Source organism: Aspergillus vadensis (assembly GCF_003184925.1).
Source record: "Aspergillus vadensis CBS 113365 unplaced genomic scaffold BO88scaffold_3, whole genome shotgun sequence".
In the NCBI taxonomy this organism is placed as follows: domain Eukaryota; kingdom Fungi; phylum Ascomycota; class Eurotiomycetes; order Eurotiales; family Aspergillaceae; genus Aspergillus; species Aspergillus vadensis.
Window position 1 is genome coordinate 627,511 of NW_020292041.1, and position 24,974 is coordinate 652,484.

Here is a 24,974-nt window from a genome sequence, read left to right on the forward strand (position 1 = left end):
GTTGTACCCCGCTGGGCTTCCCGACTGAACCATACCCTTGCTATCTTTAAGTGTTACCAGAAGATAGCGTTAAGTGTCTTCGCCCTACAGGGTAGATCGAACTGTGTCCCTGTCAGAAATCGCCAGTATAAGCATTACCCAACGTAGGCAGCAACATTAAACCGATAAGTCCCTCATCTTGCCATTAGCTAGTCCCGCACAGCTAGCATCGATGGGAAAGCAGTGACCAATCGTTCATGATGTGGCTTTGATAGCCACCAGACTAACGCCAGAATTTAGCGCGTGATCAAGCAGGGTCCTACAACCCTTAATACCATGAACCGGGGCTTCCTACTCATCATTAAAAATACCACAAGAAGCATATGAAGACATCCAGTAGATATACTCCACCCGTCCCCTTACCCACACCACTACCCTAATCCCAAACCCCACAATGCTCCTCCCTCTCCTCCTAGCCACCATGCTCCTTAACCCCTTCCGCCCAGCTGCGGGCATTCCCACCTTCCAAGAAGAATACCGAAACAGCAGCTATATTCCAGAAGTGATCGAAACTACACTAGGCCGCCAAATTGTGGCGCCAGATACTCCCTACGTGGCAGTAGCCGGCCGCAATCAGCTCTACTTCCTCGACACGCGGCTCGACCCCGAGACGGCCCAACACATCAAACAACAAATTGAGAAGGCCAGCGTGTCGCAGCCTGATGAATATATCTTCATTGATGAGATTGAGGCCACGGCAGAAGTGAAGAACAGGGCGACTGGCGAAACGACTTTCGTGTTTGATCCCGCCTACGCCCGCATACTGTTCGCTAGGGGCATGGATAGGCATAATCCGGACCTTAAGTTGCCGGAGTACGAGGACCCTGGGGATTGGTTGGTGACTTATGATTTGGATGATATTATGGCGAGGAGGGGTGTGGGTAAGGGGTGATTGATGATAGTATTGGTGTATTTCTCGCGAGGGTCGGCTGTGAGGCTGCTGAGAGTGCAATGGAAGATGGAATGATGGAGACTAATTGTTGTCGGCTCATGGTAGGTTATTCTGGGGGTGTATAAGAAGGCCTGGGGATCGGGGGTCATTGCAGAGTCAAATTGCTGATGTCCAGGCTGTAGGTGGATGGTTCAGTCTTTGGCTGATGTTATCTTGTTATCGAGAGATATAATTCTTGAAGTGACCTATTCTAGGCAACTAAAGTGGGATTTTATTATGTCTCTCCCTTCGAGTTAAAGTCAAATATCAACTTATTGCTACTATTTATAGTGTTATGGTTACAAAATCAAAGCCATGGCCTTGAATACTTTATGCCAACGGGCATTTGCAATAATTGTACAGCTGGTTGAGGTTTGAAACATAGTTATTATCACCAGTAAACCTTTTTGTAGAGAGTTGCTCATCTTATGGCGTTCTATGATGGCATGCCGGTGCTTATAGTGCTAACCCCCGTCTGAGCAATACTGTAGCTCTAGAAGATACTCTACCGAGATTGAAGAGTTACTCAGAGGTAGAGTAGTGGAAATAACTCAGAACCTTATTTCTGACGAAAAAGAGTATGGCCTTGGCCTGCGGGGCAGGGGTCTAGATATGCAATATAGAGTTTTTAAAGCTCGTAAACCTATTCTTCGACAGAACTCAATCCACGACTAATCTAAAAGAAGGTATGCAAAGCTTATTTTTTGAGTTGCCAAATATTGGAGCTACCTCATATCGTGCCATTCAGTCCCGAAAGATAAATCGGCGTGACCATTGGGGAACTAAATAAGTGACAGCTTGTCTTTTCCGCAAATTTTACTTTGACAAGATCTGTTTATTTTGACATTATCTTGACAAGGTATACTCTACCATCTTTGAATCTTACAGGGGCGGTACCAAACCCCAATGTTTGAATATGAAGCCCTTTTATATTCTCGTGCTTATGGTGAAATGGAACAGAGGAAGGGAAGCTCTTAGAACAAGATTGTGATATTTAGGATCTGCTACTCCTCTGGTACCTTGGGTCATTAAGCGCTTGGTATTCCGTACTCAAGCAGCCTCAACCAAATAACAAGATGCCAGTCCTGGTCGTTAGCCATAGGATCAGGTACATTAGCCGACTCATTGTTAACAGCCGAGGGAAAGACAAATGCACAAGTTGCCGATCCTCCCGGAAAAAAATTGACCATATTAGATCGAAGGATCTGCAGAGCAATATCATCCGTTTGCTTGGTTCTCAACTCCTTAGGAAGGCGGATGAGTGCTTGACTAGTCAACGCACTCCAGTAGTGAGGAAACACGTCGCCCCACTGACGACGGAGGCCAAACCAATAATCATCCCAGTGACGGTTGGCGATTTGGTAGAGTCGAGCATGTGGCTGTGACCCGGAGAAGGCCATGAGCCAGTTAAGACGCTCCTGCGTCTCGCCCAGAAGCGTGGCATTTCTAGTCAAATTATATGTGTCTGCGACCATCTCGACCAGGGGTTCCACGATAGACTGCTCATAGCTGACTTCGGATGACGGGAGGTCGCGTCCATCGTTCACGAAGCTCAAAGTTGTATCGACAAGTTTTCTTTTGTACGTGGTGCTTTCGTTGTACCGGCCGAGTTTGTCAAGGCTGTCGCAGAGTTCTAGGATGGCTTGGGAAAAGAAGATGATTGGTGCTTCCTGTACCTGTCCGACTTCGAATGCTCTGTTAAGTAGTGTCACTGCCGTGTCGATATTTGTGCTATTGCCGAGCCATTTGTACCGGTCGTTGAAAAACATCACAAGCCATATGGCATCGTATGGCCTCTGAGTTTGGGAGCATCCGGTGCAACGGCGAGTATTCCCTTCAGCGTCGAATAGAGAGGTGCTGGCAAAGTCGACCCAGTTCCTCAAAGGGATATCCACTAATTCGGACGATACATAGCCCTGCATAGCTGCTAATTGAAGAAGAGTAGGCATGGCAATTCGCTCCGAACCATCCCCCCAGTCGTCCCATGTGCTTGATACAATCGTAGTGAGGTTGTCAGTGTCAATGGCAACAAAAGCAGCATTGAGGGGGGCTGGACGCTGCACCGGCCGCTGGTGTTCTAGGATGTAGTGGGCCCTCTCTCGCACAACAGTTTCGAGCGGCAGGTGAAACGAAATTTCAGTCCGGGAATCGCCAATATCGACGTTGTAGGTACCTGGTGAACTTGCACTGAGTGTGTAGCTACTTCCTCTCCCCCCAATCTTCAAATTCGAAGATGACGAAGTCGGTTTGATCTCTGAATCAACGGTTATTTCTTGGTCTAAAGGGGCCGAGTACGCTGAGAAGGTTGCTGGAGGTTTCGTAGCTTCAATGAAGGCGCTGGCATTATCGTAGAAACCAATTTCCCACTCCAGAACGTACGAGTCTCCTGGGTCAATATGAATCACTGGTTGACCACCAAAACCATTTGGGTCCCTCTTAGCGTCCGTGACTTGAAGAACTATGTGTCCTCGGACGTCAGAGCTGGTAGATGACTCAATAGAGTAGCTCCATAAATGGCCCTTTCGAACAATGAGGCCTAACGATCGGCCTTCGCCTGACATAGGTTCAGCTAACGTCCACGCCCATGCGCCACCAGTGAAAACATGGGCATTCACGGCACATGTCAGAGACCAGAGGGCTGTGTCGTAAAGGTCGTTAAAGGGAGTCTGTATGTGTAACCCTGTTACGGTGATCCTCTCAGGCGAGGTATTCTCGAACGTGTACGTTTCCGTGAGGACCTGTCCAGGGGACCTCGTGATTCCCAGTCGTAGGCCATTATCGAGGGGGATGTTGTAAGGTCCAGTGAAGTTGCTGTAGGGAATATGATCCAGATTCCAGGACTCTTCTCCAGAATCAGTAGAAATAGTACCTGCTCCCCATGCATGACTGCGCGTGTGGAATGTTGCTGTTGTTTCATTTAGAAGAAATTGTCGTTGAGGGTTTGTCCCATCAACGAATTGAACGATGGCGCTGGAATTCGAATACAAGAGAACATGTCCGGACGAAAATGTATACGAATAATTGGACGCCTCAGTAATGACACAGATAGGGATCACGGCAAGGAAATACAGTAATAACCACATTTTGTACCTCTGCACAATCCAATTGAACAAAGTGTGGGGGCTCCAGAGTACCTTGTAATACTCGGTTTTTCTTTCTTAAGAGAGTCTCTCCACCCGACAAAACTCGGACTCAATTAACCCGACGGCCTTCTGTCTTTCAGAAGAGGGGGTTGCCAGGGTTCGCAAATAACCTCGGCCGGGAATGTTAGTAGTAGAGAGGATCAACACTCCCCGGCCAATGAAATACTCTGCCGCATCAGATTGCATATTCTACAGTTTTTCCAAGGATTCAGTGTCAAGAGCGCAATAGGTTTAGTGTCCGCTGCCAATTCTCAGAATCCGGGCTTGACGTGCCTGTCATTACCCGATATAGCAATAGTATAGTATGTTCTGACATTCTAAGATGCCACCAGTCAGATAGATTCATTCCAGGAACACGATATCGCAGGGTCTGCTTGTGATTAGTCCTATAGGCTACTATGCAAATACTAAGAGACATTCGTAAGCGCAGCTGAACTCTATTCGGCTAAATCTTGTTCCAAGCGAAGGTCGTAGGTGCATGCCGTGGCATAATATAATCAAGAAGCCAAAGTACCTGAGCTCTAGTGGCACGAGTACTGAGATGTGAGTCTTGCCAGATCTTTCACGAACCCCAGGCAACTTATGAATTGTCTAATTAGCCAGGGGAGTTGACTGGTTGTCGTCGTTATTCCTGGACTTTTACTAGTATCATTAGAGCTATGCACATCATGTAAGTCGCCAAAGTTCAATAGAAAGAAATACGGAATTGCTGAGATAACACGACTATCCCTGAGGAGATAATAGAGCACAAAGTATGATTGGCCGAAGTTACTGTATTGGAACAGTTTCCGAGAATTCATGGTTCCTTGTCTGGTCTCTACAGCATTAAACTTGGTACTCCAGATTCAAAACTTTCATATGGCATTAAGAGCGGGGTTCCCATTCCGCAGAAGTATACAAAGAAAGTCTACTCACAGGGTTTAATAGTTTAAAGTGTCTATACCCGCTTAGTACGAGAAATCCCACGAATAAGATGTGGCTTGGTTGACTCGGGAGCTTAATCGGTCCCGGTCTTTTGAGTGACCCCGCGATCCGCCAGCAGATGCACCTTTGCATCCAGTGATAGGCTAATTCATCAGGTTAAATGAATAAGTTGCGAGAATATAATTATGTTATATTATGTGGTCATGGTGAAACTATGATTACCCAGGTGGCTTCTGACACCTCCACAGCTCTGTGCCTCGCTGCAGTGACAAGATCATGATGACACTGAAATACGAAGAGGGCGTTGTGGGTATGAAGTATCGCGATGTCCCCAAGTCTTGGCCTCGTACTGGTACTGCATGCGGCTTGCAAATGCGCAGTTAAGGGCATGAGGCGACTTTTAAATAAGCTTGACCTACGTGATAGTATCGGGGTTTTCGTGTTCGGGGTTACTTTTCGGGCTACCGTTAGCTGTTCTTGACTGTTGAGTTTCTCCACGAACTTAACGTCCGAAGTGTTAAGGTTGATGTTCCGTCTATGGCCTGCGAATATACACATTTCTGCTGAAAAACTTGTAGCTTACCGTTCTTGAAAGTTTAGAGCACCGGGGGTATGTGATGATGGCCAAGAGTTCTATTCTAGTCTAGACTACGCCGCCTTCATATGAGCAGCAGTATCACGAAGCATTCCATCTTCCCTCCAAACCTAGTAGGCAGGAACTAAGCTATATATTCAGTCCAAAAACCCCACGACATACGCCAATTTGAACAAAGTACATTGAAATCTATTCAAATTGGATCCCACAGGAATATTTTGGTGCGGAACTTCAACAACTCCTCGATCGACCAACATGCCTGACATTCGAGGCACCACCCTCACCCCCTCAACTTCCAAAATCGACTACCTCGAAGCCTTACGGGAGGCTGTTGGCTCAAGAGGCCTGAAGACTCTCGCCCCTGACAGCGTCGACAGTCCCGAACTCCAGAACTTGCGGCGGTCCCTCGCCAATTCGACTGCGACCGCACCCGGACGGTATACCTGTTCGTCCGAGAAGCCTATTCCCGTTACCATCAGAGGCATCAACAATCGCGCAACTCTCCAAGGTGGATTCAGAGGAGTGATTCCGCGCTGGAAACCCGACAATCCACCACAACCCATTAATTTTGCTGCATTCGCAAACGGGTACCCACGCCCCGGTCTCGCTCTACTCGCTGCGAATGCGCTGAGGGATGCCGCAAATGACTGGAACAAACTTGACCTTGGGGTGAAGTTCGAGTGGGTGGAGGATATTGATAAAGCGTCGTTCGTCCTCTCCTATGCGGGAGACCAGGGGGGTGTGCTCGCGCAGGCATTCTTCCCGAACGAGGACGATCTCAGTTATCTAAATGTGTACTCGGCTGCATTCCAGCCGGGTACAATCCAGTACTTGAAAAATATCTTCTTGCATGAGCTCGGGCATGTGTTGGGTCTTAGACACGAGTTTGCGCCGGAACTTGAGGATACTAAGGATGATTATAGCGTTCAATTCGGTCCTCGGAATCCGTTGTCGGTGATGGGCTATGAATTTCCACCGCAGCTGCAGACTACTGATAGGGATAGTGCTCAGTCCTTCTATAGGTTTCCGGGAAGTGGGCTTGGTTGGAAGGAAGCACATGTTCCGCCGTCGAAGAGAAGATTGTTGCCAATTAAGGATTGTACCGCCAGATGAGTAGGTCTGTGAAGGAGCGAAAAGTTGATTGTTTTGTAATTAATTTCGGTATTTATGGACAGTTCTGAATGCAATTGCTAATGTCGCACTTCATTGGGTATACCGTTGATCTCACTTCGTTAAATTCTGTGTATTTAGTCTAGTAGATGTTGACAGTTGAAGACTCTGTGTCTGAGCTAATCAAGCCAAGACTTCGTTCAAGTACCTTTCCATAGTACCTAAGTGAGATCAAATCATTTCTTTGTAACAATTTCTGCCTGATCATCTGTATCGAATAGACGATTTATCGGGCCTGTCACCAATGGAAGAGAGGTTATTTACCAGTGACCTGCCAGTTGACACACGTAGTGGTATGACCTTCCATGAGACAAGGGGGTACGGAGAGGCCTGACTTCCTTCAACTAGTCCGATTCGCTATCTCCATCCTATTCTGGGTACTCGCATTGACTTGGCGTGTCGCAATAATACTCCGGGAGACGTGAATGCATCTACTCTTTATTATTGGTTATTCTTAGCTAGTAGACTATAACAATATATAGACAGCATTCTACGATGTTTGGCCATGTGGGTTCGTCGATGGAGCCTGTTTGTGGGAATTAACATGCAACCCGTGCAGGGTCGCTAATCTTCTTGCTGGCGCAAAGAGTATATCCCAGAATTCATTACCTAATGGGATTTCTGGTATATGGATCAGAGCACGAATCATGTATATTTCTCTCTAGCGATCGATAAGGGGCACGATCACGCGAGCGATTTATATAGAGCAGACTGGTTACACTGTTATAGGTCGGTTTAGAAGCGTTCGTTAAGCCACGATGTCGCCATTCCGCGAGTCTAAATGGAGATAAGCCAATGAGTAGGGTGACAGGCTAGGGCCATTGTCTCAAGCTGTTGAATGATTGGTTTGCGCTCCGTTGACAGTTGACTAGGTGCTTTGCTAAGTGCAGATGAGATATATCCCTAGCTGCCGACCGATGTAATTGTGGAGCCGAGACCCTTCTCATGACTCAGCGATCTTTTGAAATCAACGATTGAAAGGCAGAAGTGTGTTTCACAAAGACATCTGGAGATCCTGGTGCACGGAATCTTGCAGAGTTGTGCAAAAGTGGAGAAGATAAGCTGGTGGAGAAGGCGGCCGACCAGCACGGTCGAGGCAGGTGTCACCCCAGTCCTTCCCATCCATCAACATCCCCATTGAGTTTACTGTCAGGCATCTCTTTCACCGCATGAAAGCAGACGATAAGGAAGAAGACCCACTATCGTGCATTCTCGTGCCCAAAACCCGGTTTTTGTTATCCCCGCATGGGTAAGGGATGTGGCGAAGGGGGTTGCAACATCCAGAAGTTTCGACTGGCGCCCGGGCTACCACTTACTTAACCTCATCCACAACCACCCACGGAATCTCCCTCCCGTGTTTGCCGCGACAACACTAAATCACAGACGTATCAATGTCTTTGGTGCAGCACGTATCTGTCATCGAAGGTGTAGATCGGGAACCTGAACATCAGGATGATAGCACCATTGCGACCGCGGTGACGGGTGAGCCATTCGCTCCGATCCATCGCAAGATCAGCTACGACGTGCTCCAGCCTCCACCTGCCCCGGTCGAAATAGTTGGGACTCCAGCCTACAAAGTTTCGACCGCAAAGCGACTGGGTAAGTCAATTGAGATAATGTAAATAAACAGTAGCATTCTGACTCGTTCTAGCCCAGGTTATCGTTACTATACTTGCCTGTTGGTTCGCGGCAGGCGTGGTCTTCGGATTCGCTGCCTTGAAGCCGGTTCTGGTCGCAGAAGGTGTCTATCGAGATTTGTGTACCGAGGACGAATTACGCGACGGGGTCGAAGTCTGCTCCGAACAGGATCTAAGGTGGGTCCTCGAGTCTTACCTAGCTGAGCTAGTATTGACTTTCGCAGGTTGAACCTATTCTTTACCATCGGCTCCATCACAGCCAATGTGTCTGCCCTTCCGGTCGGCACTATCCTCGATCGCTATGGATCGCGTATCTGTGGCTTTGCAGGCTGCCTGCTACTTGCGTTTGGTAGCTCGCTGATGGCATACTCGTTCAACCAGCCACAGTTCGATGGCTATATGGCAGGGAATTTCTTCCTCGCACTGGGAGGTACATTCATCTTTGTGCCTTCTTTTCAGATCGCAAACGCGTTTCCCAAGTATGCAGGTACGATCGTCGCTCTCGTTACTGGGGCCTTCGATGCGTCTGCAGCGGTGTACCTTTTCTATCGTCTGGTCTACGAGATGACCGATGGATCCTTCAATCCTGGGAAGTTTTTCCTGAGCTATACCATAGTGCCTGGCTTTATCCTGGTCGCGTTGATTACGCTCATGCCTTCCCACGACTACCAGGGTACGCATGAACTCGAAGTGAAAATCGAAAAAGCAGAAGACGCTACCCGCGATATCCATGACTCGGACGACGATATCGAGAGCGACACGGAGCTGCGACGTGTCCGGAGTGAGCGCGCTGAGCGACGCCGAAACAAGATGCGCAAAATTGCCAAGGTGCTGGGAGACAAGGGGGAGCGGAAAGAACGGGAACAACGAGAAGAGGATCGCCAGGCTGCAAGCGCCGTCTGGGGGGCGCTCCACGGCCAACCTGCCCATAAGCAGATGGCCACACCGTGGTTCATACTGATTACCTTGATGACGGTCTTGCAGATGCTGCGGATGAACTACTTCATTGCCACCATCCGCGCTCAGTACGCGTATATGCTCGATTCGGATGAACTCGCCGTTCAGATCAACAGCTTCTTCGATGTTGCCTTGCCGGTTGGCGGGATTATTTCCACGCCCTTCGTGGGGCTCCTCCTCGATCACATCAGTGTGCCGGCTGTATTGGCTATTATTGTAGTTCTGACGACGGTGATCGGTATCCTGAACTCCATACCTGTTCTGTGGACGGGGTACGTGACCGTCATATTGTTTGTTTTGCTGAGACCACTCTACTATTCGGCCATGTCGTAAGTACACCCATCCACTATTTTATGGAGCTACTGCTTACTGTACTAAATAGTGACTACGCGACAAAGGTATTTGGATTCGCCACCTTTGGCAGAGTCTATGGAACCATTATCTGCGTGTCGGGAATGGTCAACTTTGCCCAGTATGGGCTGGATGCATTGACACATGGTCCCTTTGATGGAAATCCCATACCAATCAACATCTTCTTTGCCATCGCTGGCTTTATCGTAGGGACCGCGCTGGTATCGTTTGTGTATGTGGCCGGGCGGCGACTACGGGCACGGGAGCAGGAAGTGGAGGAGGATGAGGAACGACAGCGGTTGATTCGGGAGGAGAGCGACGAAGAAGACTACGAGGATTGATTGAGGGTTGTCAATATTTTTATTTCGTATATGTTACGAGATGGATACAGCGGGAGTATGGTGCATGGTGTACATGGCGCATGCTTGTCCTTTGATGAAGCTTACCGTGGCTTTACAGGGTAAATTGTGTTCATAACGGATACGATATTAATAGTCTATTGTAATGAGAAGAAAGTACAGCTCCACAGGCAGATTAGAGGATCATACGATGGGGTTCGGTTAAGGTTTGGATCCATCAATATACTTCTCGATGGCATGTAGGATGACATCTATGCCTTCACCAGGATGTAGTAACTATAGCGTCGAAGTATCTTCCAGGATTACCCTTCCTATTCCTATTTACTTTCCTCTTACTTCAATTCTGTCTCTTTATCTTCCGAGACTAAGTATATGCAGTCCTTTGTCAAAGATCATAAATATCTACACCATCTCTCCACTCTTGGCAAGCGGCAGAGACATCCGCCTGACCAGCTCAATCCACGTCAGATGTTCCCATCATCCTATTGATCAGATGGGATACAAAAGTAACATGTAGTCACAATACCAATAATAACCCAATCCTAATCATAAGAATAACCACAGATCATAAGTACTAAGTGACAAAATACCTGCTCCGTTCCTGCCCTGCCGGCGTCGTCATTATGACGTAGCCATCCGGCGGCCCGCGCTCCACACCAACAACCATACCATACACATTCTACTACTTACTTACTTACACTTGCGCTTGCTTCATCCTCATTCTTTTCGATGTGTACATTCTTAATTAATTCCTAATATACATAGTCGCTGAAGCTATACGCAACTTTATTCAGAAAGAAGATTATGGCCTCCATATCCATCAACGCCCCCGGCGCAACCGGCTTCATCTACAACAACGCCAACCTCGGCACCGCCCGCGTCTGCGTCTCCGCCGAAACCCCGGACTTTGATACCGAGACGCTGCGCGCCTGGGCCGACGAGGGGTTTGATGTTGTCTATGCGCCGTATAATAATGGGGGGAAGGAGTATGAGGCGCGGTTGAAGTCCGTTAAGGATGGGTTGGGCGTGGGGGATAATTATGCTGTTATTGGTGAGTACATTCCTGTCGTTCACTGGTCTACTGTATGTTATCCGAGGGGGGGCTAGGAGTAGGGTTAACTGTTGGGGTATGGGTATAGCATTCGGCGACGCCGCCTCCTACTGTCTCGACTACTACCTCAAATCGACAAACTGCAGCCGCCTCGCGGCACTCATCGCATACTATCCCACTACGATCCCTGATACGCGATCGCGGTTCCCGTTCTCGGTGCGCGTGTTGACGCACCTAGCGGGAAATACGGTGGACGTGGTGACTATTCCGACGGTTATTGGGCTGCAGGGGAAGAAACATCGCTCGACGAAGCAGATCAACCCCGGTATCGGGACGGGAGAGAGATTGCAGATCGGCTGGCCGGCGTTCACGTATGAGTCGGCGCAGCCGGGGTTCGCGGAGCATGATTTGGAGGAGTTTGATCGGTTGGCGTCGGATTTGGCATTTAGTCGCACGTTGCAGGTGCTGAGGAAGGCGTTTGGGAAGGATTTGGATTTGGAAAATAGGTGGGAGGAGCAGCTTGAGGGTGAGTTCATACCTTTATACTTGGTAGCTGTTGGGATTTAAGGGCTGATTGGTGCAGCTCGCTTCTTCTCCATGAACCTTACCGGTACTATGGAGCCGTACGTCGGTCATCTCAACCCGACGCTTACTTGCACACCAACCATGAGTGGTGGTATCGGGACACATGCGCTGCGTCGCTTCTACGAGCAGCACTTTCTGCGCAAGTTGCCCCCGTCGATGCGTCTGCGGTTGATTTCTCGGACTGTGGGGGCCGATCGTATTGTTGATGAGCTGTATGCCTCGTTCGAGCACACGCAGGAAATACCCTGGATGCTACCTGGTATTCCGCCGACGAATCGCCGGGTCGAGATTGTCCTAGTCAGCATTGTTAGTCTGCGCGCGGGCAGACTGTACTCGGAACACATGTACTGGGACCAAGCCAGCGTGTTGGTGCAGATCGGACTCCTGGACCCGAAGTTCATACCTGACGGAGCACCCCAAGGCGTGGACAGATTACCAGTTGTTGGACGGGAAGCTGCCAGACGCATCGTCGAAGAGGACCCCGAGGCTGAAGGCCGGGATTACCATAATCGGTTGATTCGACGGGCGAAGGCTAAACGCGGGAAGGACAAGCCGGTGGAAGAGTCGGGGACGGAGATGGCGAAGAGTGATACGGAGAAGGTGGAGAGTAAGCCCGCCGGAGAGAGTAAGGGAAAGACGGTGCAGAGAGAGCAGAATGGTAATGGAGAGGATGCATTGGAGAATCATGGAGCGGAGGCGGATGAGAAGGAAAAAGATGCAGAGAAGAATGGCGAGGAAGAGAAGCCGGTTAATCCGGCTGCTGCTACGGTGGAGGACACGAAAAGTGATGAATGAGCGTGTATACCCTGCATAGTATGTTTGATTGAGTGTTTTGTTGTGTATTTAGCTTGCATTTTGATTTCACCTCTATGCCAATTTCAATCGATCTCTCATCACATCTATACTACTACCTCACTGCTAGTATATAATGAGGGTGTACTACCACCCCTTCCAAGGAACCCACGTCTCCCTAACCACATCCTCCCCATCAACAACATAATACACGAAATGCTGCGCCGCAGTAATACACGCATGCTGGCAATGCAGCATGACTTTCTGTCCGACGTGAAACACATCCTCCACTTTCTTCCCTTCCCCATCCCCCGCTCCTCCAGACAATAACCCCAAAATCCCATGCTCCTGCGACATCCTCACCACCCCCCACTCAGGCCTCTCAACTAGCCTCCCAAACCCCGGCACTGCGCTCGTCTCCTTCGACAGCGCCACCGTTCCGGCATTAATCAGCGCCTCGTTACGACGCGGATACACGCTGCATACTTCGGCCAGCACGCGGACAGCCAGATCCGCCGGGGTGATTAGATCGGTGCTGAGTTGTTGGAGGTCGTTGGTTGGGTAGTTTCCTTCACCAGTATTGTTAGCTTCGCATTGTCATAAGAGGACATGAATATATGTGGGGAGGAGGGGAAGTAGTACATACCAGCATGAACCTCCACATCCACATCCACATCACCATTTACATTCCCCTCTTCGGCTAACAAATGCTTAACCTGACGAACAACATGCGCCGTAGGCGTTGATCCAATCGACAGCACAACCCTCCTCTTCTTCCCATCATCACCACGGTTCTTAACCAGCTTAACACCCCGCAATACACCCGAAACTTCACTCCCCAACGCCCTCCCCGCCTCTTCCTCCCCCTTGGCAGAATACGAATGTCCTGCGTGGCAGTAAAACCCATACAATTCCACCGCGCTACTCTCCTCGACCGCGTGCACTAGCTCTTCCAGTTCGGGCCCGGAGTCAGGGGAGTACACGTCCACGCCTGCGCGGCGCGATCCGACGTCGAGCTTGATGAAGACCGACCAGGGAGGGATACCATCTGAGATGGAGTTGTTGAATGATTCGATGATGGGGATGTGTTGGGGTGAGTCGATCAGTAGGAGGATGTTGAGATTCGGGTGGGATTTGCGCATGGAGTGGAGGTGGGGTAGGGCGGAGGGGTAGATTGGGAGGCCGTAGAGGGCCTTTGGTTATTTCAGGTGGAGGTTAGATTGTGGATTGGAGATGGGGATTGGGGACGGGGTAGGGTATACCTCGTGGAGAATGCCCTCTTCTGCTAAGGGGAGCACGCCGCGGAGTTCGCTGAGGGTGGAGACGATGAGGCCGCGGTGGAGGCCGTTGGCGAGCATGAGGCGGGTTATTTCGAGGGTCTGTTTGGGTCATATTAGATTGTGATGTTTAATTAGAAGATGGAATGGTGGGACACCTTTAATGTCTTCACATGGGGACGGAATGACAATCCCAGCTCTTGTACATCTTGTTGTAAGCGGTGGATGTTTCTCTCCAGCACGGGTTTGCTGAGGACTAGAGATGGGGTCGGGAGGTCGCTGGCTGGACGGCCGATGAAGGATGTGTGGGATTGGAGTGAGAAGTCCATTTCTGTAGTATACTCTGTGGTTGTATATTCGGGAATTGGGCGCAATTGAGGGTTCAAGTAGCTAGATGTGGGCTGTCCCTGATTCTTATATAGTTTTGACTGGAGATGTGGAGGGATGTGGGGCCATCTTATCAACTGCCGAAGAGATTCGCATTACCTCTGCTTACTAAGGATTACTCTGCTGGCAGAACAAATCAACAGATAAATGATGGATGATCTATACAAAGGTATCTATACAGTCTCGATATAACGCTTAAACTCCCTATAATCAGTCAGCATATCAGTCAATGTAAGGAAGTAATGAGAACTCACCAATCAGTAACCGCCTCTCTCCACACCCTCAACTCATGCTCTCTCGTCGCCGTGAAAAAGTCCACAAACTCCGGGTCGAGAATCTCCCTCGCAACACTCCCCTTGTCATTAAACCTCCTCAGCGCCTCCTCCAACGTATTCGGCAGCAACTCCGCCTTGATCTTCTCTGCCTTCTGCACATTGACCGGCGGCACCTTAATATCCAACTTCTTCTCCACACCCCTCCATCCCGCCGCCAGAATCACACTCAGCGCATAATGCGGGTGCAGGTCCGCACCAGGGATCCGCACCTCGAAGCGAGTCGCTCCCGGCTTACACACGGGCGGCGTAATGATTCTTACCGACGCCATGCGGTCCTCCAATCCCCAGCTGATATTCACCGGCGCCCAGAAGTTCTCCACCAGCCGCTTGTACGAGTTGATGGTGGGCGCAAATAGCGGCATGATATCCGGAAGCGCTTCCAGCACGCCTGCAAGGAATTGTCGGCCCAGGTCGGACAGTCCGGCTGCGTCGGCCCAGGGAGCATTGGGATCGGGAGTGTCGCGCGCGAAGAGGTTCTTGCCCTCTAGATCGGTGAGGGAGACGTGGATGTGGCCCGAGCTGCCGGGTTGGCCTTGCATGGGCTTGGCCATGAAGCAGGGCGTGATGCCATGTTCGACACCGATGGATTTGGCGAGGAGTCTGTTCGTTAGCTTGAAATCCAAAGCAATTACATCTATTGTGGGCTTACTTGAATAGAGACACCTTGTCGGCCATGTCGCTGACATCGCATACTTTCAATGCCTGATTGGGTTAGCTCAGCGCGGTCCGCGCACTCAATTGAAGCCAACTCAACTCACCGCTTCATACACGCCCGGTCCACCCTCAGTGTGCCATCCCTCAATGCCGCAGTTGAACCGCGCGCTGGTATCAAAGATATCATAGAAGTATTTCTTGTATGCCACTGGGCGCGTCGCGCTGTAGGAGAAGCTGCCTGCAGTCAAGGGGCGCAGCGCACCGGGGGCATTCTTATCGAGAAAGGCGGCGATGTCGCGGGTTTGGGAGCCATTGGCGCCGTATCCGTCTTCCGAGGGGGTCTGGAAGTTCATGAACTCCAATTCAACTGCATACGTCAGCTACACTTCCAGCGACATTTCTTCTTGGAGAATTGACTAACCTCCCGCCATTCCCCTGCAATTATTCGCCGCCAACTTATCGCAAATCGACCGCAACATGCTCCTCCCATCCGCCGAAACCGGCTTATCGTTCTGCACGAATCTCACCAGGAAGAAAGGAATATCATCTTCCCAGGGTATACGACGGAAGGAGTTCAAATCCGGCACTGCCAGAAAATCCACGTATCCCGAGTCGGCCGGCGCAATGTTCGCCTCGGTAGTGTAGAGCACGTCCTGCATGTCCCACCCGAAGACGGCGGAGCTGAAGCCGAATCCCTTCTGCGCAATGCCTAGGAACTTCTCCTTGGACATGACCTTGCCGCGGAGGATGCCGTCGCAGTCGACGCCGGCGACTTTGACTTTGATGTCATTGGCGAGGAGGTTGGGGAGGTCCTCTGCTGTGATTGTCGTAGCCATTGTGTATATCGTCGAAATTTAGAATTAAGGGGATGGTTGTAAGGGAGCGTAGAATGGGGGCATTTCTTGGAATGGTTGCTACTTAAAGGTGCGCTTGGAGGCTGGGTTGGGGGAACTAGTCTAGTGAGTGTCTACGTAGGACCTGGCTGATCGCCTTGATTGCGACGGCATAGCGGCGCCGTCGGGTCCGGTGGTCGGAAACGTATTTCTATAGTGTAATGTGAAGCTCATGGAATCAGTTGGTCTCGAATTTGGGGACTTGACTTGGTATAGACGGCCTGTGTTTGGTTGGGATGACGCGGTTCCGATCGGAGCGCGCTGCGGGGAGTTCTGGGACCGCGCTTATCTTATCGCGAGGGTGAGGGGTCACAAGTGAGGTACGGAATACTTGCCTCGGATATACTCCGTGCATACAGACTGCTTCGGTCTGGAGAATGAGTCTACAACAGAGTTTCCATTGGGTTCTGCAGTCCGTAGCTGCAATTAGTAGCCAGGCATACAGGTACCGCGACAATAACATTCATTACAATCAACGCGGTTACAACGGGCGGTGACATATACTCGTAGCACTTTAATAGATTGTAGCGAACACATTCCTAATAGCTCTCACATCCACAGTTTCAACATCACCAATACACTGCAGACAACATGTCGCAATCCCTCCGCATAGCCATTCTCGAATGCGATACTCCCATTGACCCCATCAGGACCAAATATGGTCCCTACGGCGACATCTTCGAATCCCACCTCAAGGAAGGTCTCGGGCGCATCAACGCAAATGTCTCTCTCCAATTGACCAAGATCAATGTGGTTCAACCATTTGTGGACTATCCCAAGCCAGAGGACTTTGATGCTGTCCTCTTAACTGGCAGCAGTATGTGCTCTCAACCCGTCACCAGTAAATGAGGCATATCGCTAAACAGTCTACAGAACACGACTCCTACAAAGATGAACCCTGGATCCTCACCCTCACTCGATTCGTGCAAGACTGCTACCTCATCTACCATAAACCCGTGATTGGGATCTGCTTTGGTCATCAGATTATTGCGCGTGCGCTGGGAGCCCGCGTTGGTCCGAATGTATCGGGGTGGGAGGTTGCTGTTGAGTCGGTGGATTTGACGAGTGCTGGGAAACGACTTTTGGGGAGAGATACTATGGTATGCTTTTCCTTCTGGATATTCAATTGATATACATGGCTAGGATGCATGCTAATGATTGCTTGTATTGCTGCAGGCTATACATATGATGCACCGCGATATCGTGTACGAGGTTCCACCGGGATGTGTCAACCTGGGAGCTACATTGATCTGTGGTATTCAGGGGTTATATGTCCCGAAGCGCATTCTTTGTGTTCAGGGGCATCCGGAGTATAATGAGTTTATGGTGTCGGAGTTGTTAAAGTTAAGGCGGGGAATGCTGGGAGATGCGCTGTATGAGAATGCGATGGCGAGGGTGGGGAGAGAGCATGATGGGCTGGTATTTGCGGAGACGATGTGTCGGTTTGCTTTGGGGATATTAGAGTAGTATAACAAATTGACAAGAATAAGTTATTATTTATGTTCAGTGGCAGTCGGTGCTGCGAATTGGAGAAAGGCCCACCGCGGGACCGCGGTCCACTAGTAGACCGCGCCACTTGGTCGCCGAGATACGCACAGCTCTCCTCCCTCTTTCTCTTATCGTCTATTATAAGAAGTACCCCTCATTAATCATCTACAATTCCTCATTCTACTCCATACACACCACTCCCATCCAACTCCTGCATAATGTCAAACGCAATTCGCACTCTCTCCCCCTCCACCAACAAGGTCATCTTCGAGCACCCTGGTCTCTCGCTCGACGAGGCCCGCCAGGTCGCTCAAGCCTCGCAAGATGCCTTCCACACATACAAGCAGACCACGCTGGCTCAGCGCAAAGAAATCGTGCTCAAGGCTCTGGATCTGATCGCTGCCAACAAAGATACTCTCGCAGAAGAATTGACTACCCAGATGGGCCGTCCCATCGCCTTTAGCGCCAAAGAAATCGAGACATTCCGCAAGCGTGGAGACCACATCCTCAGCATCGCAGAGGAAAGCCTCAAGTCTCTCCCTGGCACGCCGGAGAACGGCTTCAGGCGGTTCCTGAAGAAGGAGCCGGTCGGGCCGACTCTGATCATCACCGCATGGAATGTAAGAAGCTTCTCAACACTCTTTTGAGGTCTGAACCACCACTAACGACTCAGTTCCCCTACCTCGTCACCATCAACGCCCTCGTCCCCGCCCTCCTCGCCGGAAACACTGTCCTCCTCCGCCCCTCCCCCCAGACCCCCATCTTCGGTGAACGCCTCCTCACCTACTTCACCCAAGCCGGTCTCCCTCCCAATGTCCTCCAGCTCGTCCACGTCGGCTCTCCCGACGTGCTCGACCAGATCGTCCAACTCCCCCAGATCCAACTCATCTCTTTCACCGGTTCCACATCTGGCGGTTTCCGCATCCGCGAAGCAGTCGCTCGCAGAATCGTCCCCGTCAACCTTGAACTGGGCGGAAATGACCCTGCCTATGTCCGCCCCGATGCGGACATCCCCTACGTAGCTGCACAGCTTGTGGACGGCGCCGTCTTCAACTCGGGCCAGAGTTGCTGTGCTGTGGAGCGGGTGTACGTGCACGCAGATGTGCATGATAAGTTTGTAGAGGAGGTACAGAAGGAATTGGCTACGTGAGTACCCCGCATCTCTCAAAAGATTATCTGTTTCTAACGCGACGAATGAAGATACAAGCTCGGTTCTCCCCACGACAAGTCCACCACCACCGGTCCAGTGGTCTCCAAGGCAGCACTCAAGAACATTCAGTCGCACATCGACGACGCCCTGTCCAAGGGTGCCGTCAACGCCACGCCCCAGAACCCCACGTTCGAGAATACCCCTGCGGAGGGCAACTACCAGGTTCCTACTGTTCTGACTAATGTCACTCACGATATGGTTGTCATGAGAGAGGAGACCTTTGGTCCTGTCATGCCAATTATGAAGGTGGCTTCGGATGATGAGGCGGTCGCTCTGATGAATGACAGTGACTTTGGTCTTACGGCTAGTGTCTGGACCAAGGATATCGCCAAGGGAGAGGAGTTGATTGAGCGGTTGGATGCGGGAACGGTGTATATCAACCGTTGCGATTACCCGAGTCCGGTACGTTTTCCCCCCTACCCATTGAAGTCGTAATTTTGAATGGTCACTAATGTTTGCTAGGACCTCGCATGGATCGGATGGAAGAACTCGGGTCTGGGATGTACATTGGGACCTGAGGGATTCAATGCATTCTACAAGTTGAAGAGTTTCCACATCAAGGAGCAACAGGCATAGATGATATTTTCAATATAGTTCTAGCACAATTGATGCTGCATGATGATGATCATGATACTTTAGAATTCTTCAATCTTTCAAGGAGTATAGCACACCAGTTGTAGAGTTATACATTTCAATCATCCTAAACTTATCATATACTACTACTGAAAAACGAAATGTACTCCCAAGAATGACCAAACCAAACCCCTTACCCCAAGAAACAAAACACCGTGTCCCTTTCTAATGGATTCTCCCATCTACCTCATTCATTTATCCTTTATCACATTGATAAATTGTATCCAATATGCAAATTATGCTAGAAGCCCAGCTACACCCCCACCTGACACAAACAATAATGCCTTTGGAATCCGTTCGCTAATCTGTGAAGGAAAGCAGGGGAAAGCTGAGCTACCGCGGTCCCGGACCGCGGGGTAGGTACTTTTTACTAACTTTAGCCCCTCCGCCCCACCCCACCATCCCACCATTCCATCCCATCCCATCTACCGCTTATCATCCAGCCAGCCAGCTAGCTTATCGGGCTATCGGGCGCGCTCGCGCTTCCGACGCCGGCGGATAGATACAGCGCCAGGCAGTGGAGCGGACCCAGCTATTATCTGCACACAGTACTTGTGAGGAACGGCGGTGAGCTGCTGAATTGCCGAGGATGGAGGGGTAGCTATTTAGCTTATTTATTAGGTAAGGGGTAAAGTGGTCTGTCTACTGTGGTACTTATAACCGTGGCCAGTTCGCTTTCACAGTTCCCTGACTTTACTTGACTTTGATTCTAATTTCCACTTCATTGCAAAGACATACATATATACATACACAAACGATTATTTCATAATCTAGCACAATGGTTGGACGACTTGCTGGAAAGAATGCGCTCGTTACTGGTGCTGCGGGGTAACTTTCTCCCTCTCCCTCTTTCCCTCCTTTGGCAATGTGGGAAAGAATGAAGCTGACAATACTATGTTATGTGCAGTGGCATCGGTCTCGAAACCACCATCCTCATGCTCCGCGAGGGCGCCTCCGTCCTGATGACCGACATCAGCGGCCCCGGGCTCGAAAAGGCCCTGAACAAAGTGAACGAGGTCGTGCCCGAACGTTCCGGCAAGGTGGAGACCCGCGTTGTCGATGTCTCCAAGGAGGCTGATGTGGAAGCTGCCGTGGGACATTTGGATGCCTGGGGTGGATTGGACGTTATTTTCAACAACGCGGGTATTATGCATGCCAAGGATGGCGACTCGGAGGAGACTCCCGAGGCGATCTGGGACTTGACGATGAACATTAACGTCAAGGGTGTGTGGTATGGATGCAAGCATGCTGTCAAGAGTCTGAGGAAGCATGGCAAGAAGAAGGGAAGTATTATCAACACGGCTAGTATGGTCGCTTTGGTTGGTGCTGCTACGCCTCAGTTGGCGTATACGGCTAGTAAGGGGGCGGTGTTGGCTATGACTCGCGAGTTGGCAATTGTGCATGCTAGGGAGGGTGAGTTGCTGCTGCGCTGCTGCTGCTGCTATGTGTTGGGTATGGTGCTGATGATGATGCAGGTTTCCGGTTCAACTCTTTGTGTCCCGCTCCGCTTAAGTGAGTATATACCCTCTGTGCATGCTGGGATGAAGCTAATGAATGCAGCACCCCCCTTCTGCAGGACTGGCTCGGTGATGACAAGGAGAAGCGCTTCCGTCGCGAGGTCCACTTCCCCACTGGTCGTTTCGGAGAGGCCATTGAGCAGGCCCATGCCGTCATCTTCCTGGCTAGCGATGAGAGCAGCTTCGTCAACGCGGCTGACTTCGTCGTCGATGGTGGTCTGACCAAGGCGTATGTGACTCCTGAGGGACCTGCCACTGAGGCCCCGAAGAACCTGGGTCAATAAGCAGCGACCTGTCTGGTCAGGATGCTATGAGTGATGATTGTATGATAGACTGGTTGATTAGGCAAACGATATCCATATTTGATTCCGTTGCATGGCGCGGCAGATGTTCCATGGACCGGTTTCGTCCAGCCGCATCTGCCACATGTGTTCCAATATGAGTAGAGTTCTTTGCATGTTGCCAAGGCCAAACGTGTTTACCATAACGGTGAGCCGGCGGCGTAGACTATCCTGGTGTTCCGCATTGGTTAAGCACGACCCCACCACAGCAATCGGCCAGCAGAGGCCGGAGTTGATCCGCGCGGTCCCAGACAGCTGCCCTAGATAAGTCATCGCCTCTGTAATCGCGGTCTCGATCAGTCCCTGATACATGCCGTTCTCCGCCCGGGAGAATCCGCCTAGCGCGGTGTACAGGTAAAGGAGCATCGCTTGCTGGAAGATCCGCCCCGCCAGAAATACCTCCGGGCTAACCGAGGCATATGGTGTCCACCGCATGATTTGTACTTGCAGCGAGCTGAACATGGCAATATCATCCGCAGTGGGCATGGCTGGTCGGCCATCATGCATCATCCACTGCCGACCCAAGTCGAAAATACACGGTATTAGCAGCAGCAACTCCAGCCAGCAACCGCATAGATTCCCCACGTATTCCGATTGCAACAGCTGACGTGCCCTCTGTTCGAGATCAAAGTTCAGAAATAGTTGAGTACTAACGCGAGCATCCACTGAGATCATGCTCACGGCTGCAGTGTAGGTGTAGTATTCAATAACAAAGTCTTTCAAGTCTTTCGGTACCGCTGTATCGCTTTGTGAAAGCAGTCGAGTAAGAAGAGAATTAGCAGCAGTCAGATGGTCAAATATCGTGCCGTTCATATCGCCTTTGGCCGTCTGCAGCTGTTAGCCACGTTCAGATACCTTGTATTGTAGACATACCTCTGTAAAGCACATCACCAACGCTCCTACCGTCAGCATGAGCGGGTTTGACTCTTTCCCGTCGATAAAATCGGTAACGCCTTTTCGGAATAGCTGAAGGGCTGACGTGTAGTGTTTCTGTGCCACCTCGTCAGACTCCTTGTGACAGCGAAACGCCCGATGGGCGGCACTCTGCGTCAGAACCAGCTGGAGCAGAAGATCGCTGCTGAAAGCGAGTGGCACGATCTGGACCAAAAATGGATTGATCGGGGTAGACCCGTTGGCCATGCAGTCGGCAGTTGTCGCCAGATAGTGGCTCAGAAGCTGATAAGAGTCTGGTCCATGGCCCGGAAACATGGACAGGCTCCGGGGTAGTAGACTGCTAACGGAGGCATCCGTTCCCAGGACTTGGCTGTTGCCGATAGCAGAAGTCGGTGCAAAATCCATTGAGGTTAAGGGACCTGATGCAGAAGATTCGCGAGACGTGTTTTCTGGAGACTCCGACTCCCGTAGTATCTCCTCTGGGGAAGATGGGGAGGTAGAACGGGACTCGATCGAGCTGGACGATTCCCGATTCACGCTCATCTGTCGAGGGGGTCCATCTTCATTTGACTGTCGATCGCGATGGCCATCCTCTTCAGGCATGAAGGAGATATTGTTGGCTTTGGGTTGGCCTGGGATGATGGTCGGCCACTGGCAGGTGAGCTTATTCCGCACGCATCCCCCACAGATGGGTTTGGCTTCGTCACATTTCTTCTTGCGGCGTCTGCAGGCCCAGCAGCCAGTGCGGACGCGGACGATGGGGTCGGTACGCGGCCGTCTACTAGGCGGCATTGGCGTGAAATAAGGGGCTTAGCGCTAGAAGAGTGGGAGATTGGAGGGAATCGGTGCTATTTCAGAAGCATGGAGAGCGGATGGGAGAACAAGCGGAGACGGCGCGGGAAGCCGAAGATAATCCGGTGATTGGTTGGCGGGGCCGAAGTGGAGATTCCATTGATTCGGCTTCAAGTTGAACAGCCAGCATTGTGAGGGCGATCATTGTTGGTGTGCTGGAAAGGAACATGCAGTGGAGATCAGATGGCGTTTTGATTAAAAGATAACCATCCCCTATCCAAAGTGTCCGGATACCTGACCATGTCAGATGCCAACTGGTTAATGGTACCACTGACAAGGGCAACATATTATATCAACTACAGACAATGAACAAAAGCCTGAATTTCTTTCTATCCAAAAGTTTAATGAATACACCAATATGACGTATCACCACCCCGTCGGTCTCGGCCAAACATCTACAATTGTCGATCCATCCCCATCCCGACTCGAATCCACCACTAGATACCACCCATACATAGCCCCCGTCACACACGCATGATTCGGATATATCCTGACAGTCTGTCCGACCTTGAGCGGAATCGCAGAGTTATCTCCTCCTTCCCAGGCAACAATCGCATGTTCCTGGCTGATCCGATCCACAATCAACCGCGATGATCCCTTCTCTCGTCTCCAATCTCCGACCACTCCCCATCCCGGATAGGACTTGCACGGCTCCCTCCCCAAAGCCAACGACCCAGCAGCCACTAAAGCTTCAGGCTTCGACCGCTCGGCATCATTATACACACTGCATACCTCAGCCACCACCGAGATGCCAACCTCTTTCTCTGCATCCGCAGTGGGATGGATACTGGTGCCCAATTGCTGCATATCCAGAACCGGATAGACACCCGCATGAAGCTCAACTTTGACCGACAACTCACCATCCACACCCTTCTCATGCAATAAGCTCTTCAGCCGCCTCGCCTCCTCATTTAGTTGCCCCTCCTCCTCAAGTAACTTCTTCACCACAACCACCTGCGGCGTAGCCCCAACACTAACCACTAACTCCCTCCTCTTACCACCGGGCAAAGTGAACAGTTCCTTATTCTTCCTCAATGCCTCCCGACATCCGGTGATCTCTTGCACCAAGAACCCCATCACCTCCTCTGGCGTATCACCCCCATAACTCAAACTGTTATGCGAGTAAACCCCAAGCAGAACCAATTCCCCCTTCCTCTCCCCCTCAATCACCTTCTCGATCAAACCCCCCTTATTCAGCATGGAAGGCGGGAGTCCCGCCCGATGATATCCAGAATCTACCTTGAGAAACACCGACGGCGCATGGCCCGCCAATTCTCGGAACTCGGTCAGATACGGCACCTGATCAGGATGATCGATCATGACAGAAATACTCCCCTCGCCTAGTTCGCGCGCTAGTGCAGCCAACCTGGGAACTTGTGAAGGTACAAGAGGTATGCCGTAGTGGACATTCAGCTTTCTCCCGGTGGCCCGGAGTTCCTTGAATAATGGGAGCAGAGTCTCCCCTTCCAGAAGGGTGGAGATGACGAAGTTTGCGGGTATGGATTCGTCCACTCCAACTTGAAGACGGGCGACTTGGGGTGTCTGCCATTACATTAGCTATCATATACCTTCGCATTGAGGGTTGGGTAAATGGGAGGAGCATACTTTGTGTGTCTTGACATGTGCACGGAAACCCACATTCAATGCTTTCACTGCATCCAACATGGATGCGCAATGGCGCTTGATGATAGCTACATCTAGGACAACGGCGGGTTTGGGGACGGAGCCAATGTCTTTACCAATGTAGTAGCGTTGGAGGGATTCTTGCGACGGTGGCGGTCTGGTTGGGAAGTCCATGATTAGACCTTTTTCTCTTCAGAAACTGACATTGGTATTGTCTTTGTAGTAAGTAGAGTTAAACCGTAGATCTGTGTAGAATGTATTGCAATAATCGGATATGTCAGTTGAAGTTGTCGATTGCCATTGAATCATAAGGTGGGGCAGTTTCGGTGAGGTGCG

General features: G+C 50.7%; 13 protein-coding genes across 13 annotated transcripts; 7 read left to right on the plus strand and 6 right to left on the minus strand.

The window, feature by feature from the left end:
* Window positions 1-435: 435 nt before the first annotated feature.
* BO88DRAFT_401784 (ankyrin repeat-containing protein) lies at window positions 436-1,066 on the plus strand. The gene has a single exon (XM_025705926.1). It carries the CDS (start codon window positions 461-463, stop codon window positions 929-931), a length of 471 nt encoding a protein of 156 aa, XP_025566465.1. The 5' UTR covers window positions 436-460; the 3' UTR covers window positions 932-1,066.
* Window positions 1,067-1,784: 718 nt separating this feature from the next.
* Window positions 1,785-4,053, minus strand: BO88DRAFT_473296 (uncharacterized protein; the record flags this gene model as incomplete). The annotated part of the gene is made up of 1 exon (XM_025711769.1): window positions 1,785-4,053. The coding sequence occupies one exon, from the start codon at window positions 4,051-4,053 to the stop codon at window positions 1,999-2,001; it is 2,055 nt and encodes a 684-aa protein (XP_025566466.1). The 3' UTR covers window positions 1,785-1,998.
* Window positions 4,054-5,802: 1,749 nt separating this feature from the next.
* Window positions 5,803-6,931, plus strand: BO88DRAFT_401785 (zincin). Its single transcript, XM_025705927.1, has one exon. The coding sequence runs from the start codon at window positions 5,888-5,890 to the stop codon at window positions 6,743-6,745; it is 858 nt and encodes a 285-aa protein (XP_025566467.1). The 5' UTR covers window positions 5,803-5,887; the 3' UTR covers window positions 6,746-6,931.
* Window positions 6,932-7,511: 580 nt separating this feature from the next.
* BO88DRAFT_401786 (uncharacterized protein) lies at window positions 7,512-8,065 on the minus strand. Its single transcript, XM_025705928.1, has one exon. The coding sequence runs from the start codon at window positions 7,922-7,924 to the stop codon at window positions 7,706-7,708; it is 219 nt and encodes a 72-aa protein (XP_025566468.1). The 5' UTR covers window positions 7,925-8,065; the 3' UTR covers window positions 7,512-7,705.
* Window positions 8,066-8,141: 76 nt separating this feature from the next.
* Window positions 8,142-10,088, plus strand: BO88DRAFT_485019 (putative MFS transporter; the record flags this gene model as incomplete). Its single annotated transcript, XM_025712317.1, has 4 exons — window positions 8,142-8,401; window positions 8,454-8,616; window positions 8,664-9,725; window positions 9,779-10,088. Exons 1-4 carry the CDS (start codon window positions 8,194-8,196, stop codon window positions 10,086-10,088), a joined length of 1,743 nt encoding a protein of 580 aa, XP_025566469.1. The 5' UTR covers window positions 8,142-8,193.
* Window positions 10,089-10,664: 576 nt separating this feature from the next.
* On the plus strand, window positions 10,665-12,537 carry BO88DRAFT_441257 (dienelactone hydrolase; the record flags this gene model as incomplete). Its single annotated transcript, XM_025709859.1, has 3 exons — window positions 10,665-11,157; window positions 11,246-11,683; window positions 11,741-12,537. The coding sequence occupies exons 1-3, from the start codon at window positions 10,911-10,913 to the stop codon at window positions 12,535-12,537; spliced, it is 1,482 nt and encodes a 493-aa protein (XP_025566470.1). The 5' UTR covers window positions 10,665-10,910.
* A 144-nt stretch (window positions 12,538-12,681) lies between these two features.
* BO88DRAFT_422442 (alanine racemase domain-containing protein) lies at window positions 12,682-14,140 on the minus strand (the record flags this gene model as incomplete). The annotated part of the gene is made up of 4 exons (XM_025708575.1): window positions 12,682-13,103; window positions 13,181-13,727; window positions 13,797-13,913; window positions 13,985-14,140. 4 exons carry the CDS (start codon window positions 14,138-14,140, stop codon window positions 12,682-12,684), a joined length of 1,242 nt encoding a protein of 413 aa, XP_025566471.1.
* Window positions 14,141-14,262: 122 nt separating this feature from the next.
* On the minus strand, window positions 14,263-16,249 carry BO88DRAFT_401789 (glutamine synthetase family protein). Its single transcript, XM_025705929.1, has 5 exons — window positions 15,609-16,249; window positions 15,292-15,554; window positions 15,183-15,235; window positions 14,453-15,133; window positions 14,263-14,402 (listed from the first exon to the last, which is right to left on the minus strand). The coding sequence occupies exons 1-5, from the start codon at window positions 16,021-16,023 to the stop codon at window positions 14,372-14,374; spliced, it is 1,443 nt and encodes a 480-aa protein (XP_025566472.1). The 5' UTR covers window positions 16,024-16,249; the 3' UTR covers window positions 14,263-14,371.
* A 320-nt stretch (window positions 16,250-16,569) lies between these two features.
* BO88DRAFT_381432 (type 1 glutamine amidotransferase) lies at window positions 16,570-17,561 on the plus strand. Its single transcript, XM_025704580.1, has 3 exons — window positions 16,570-16,897; window positions 16,954-17,180; window positions 17,257-17,561. The coding sequence occupies exons 1-3, from the start codon at window positions 16,672-16,674 to the stop codon at window positions 17,545-17,547; spliced, it is 744 nt and encodes a 247-aa protein (XP_025566473.1). The 5' UTR covers window positions 16,570-16,671; the 3' UTR covers window positions 17,548-17,561.
* Window positions 17,562-17,724: 163 nt separating this feature from the next.
* BO88DRAFT_381437 (aldehyde dehydrogenase family protein) lies at window positions 17,725-19,354 on the plus strand (the record flags this gene model as incomplete). Its single annotated transcript, XM_025704581.1, has 4 exons — window positions 17,725-18,188; window positions 18,242-18,714; window positions 18,769-19,180; window positions 19,241-19,354. The coding sequence occupies exons 1-4, from the start codon at window positions 17,787-17,789 to the stop codon at window positions 19,352-19,354; spliced, it is 1,401 nt and encodes a 466-aa protein (XP_025566474.1). The 5' UTR covers window positions 17,725-17,786.
* Window positions 19,355-20,078: 724 nt separating this feature from the next.
* Window positions 20,079-21,354, plus strand: BO88DRAFT_401792 (oxidoreductase, short-chain dehydrogenase/reductase family). The gene is made up of 4 exons (XM_025705930.1): window positions 20,079-20,239; window positions 20,319-20,824; window positions 20,887-20,923; window positions 20,972-21,354. Exons 1-4 carry the CDS (start codon window positions 20,190-20,192, stop codon window positions 21,210-21,212), a joined length of 834 nt encoding a protein of 277 aa, XP_025566475.1. The 5' UTR covers window positions 20,079-20,189; the 3' UTR covers window positions 21,213-21,354.
* Window positions 21,270-22,988, minus strand: BO88DRAFT_381441 (Zn(II)2Cys6 transcription factor; the record flags this gene model as incomplete). Its single annotated transcript, XM_025704582.1, has 2 exons — window positions 22,143-22,988; window positions 21,270-22,097 (listed from the first exon to the last, which is right to left on the minus strand). Exons 1-2 carry the CDS (start codon window positions 22,953-22,955, stop codon window positions 21,270-21,272), a joined length of 1,641 nt encoding a protein of 546 aa, XP_025566476.1. The 5' UTR covers window positions 22,956-22,988.
* Window positions 22,989-23,332: 344 nt separating this feature from the next.
* On the minus strand, window positions 23,333-24,919 carry BO88DRAFT_441263 (uncharacterized protein). Its single transcript, XM_025709860.1, has 2 exons — window positions 24,621-24,919; window positions 23,333-24,557 (listed from the first exon to the last, which is right to left on the minus strand). The coding sequence occupies exons 1-2, from the start codon at window positions 24,810-24,812 to the stop codon at window positions 23,382-23,384; spliced, it is 1,368 nt and encodes a 455-aa protein (XP_025566477.1). The 5' UTR covers window positions 24,813-24,919; the 3' UTR covers window positions 23,333-23,381.
* Window positions 24,920-24,974: the final 55 nt, after the last annotated feature.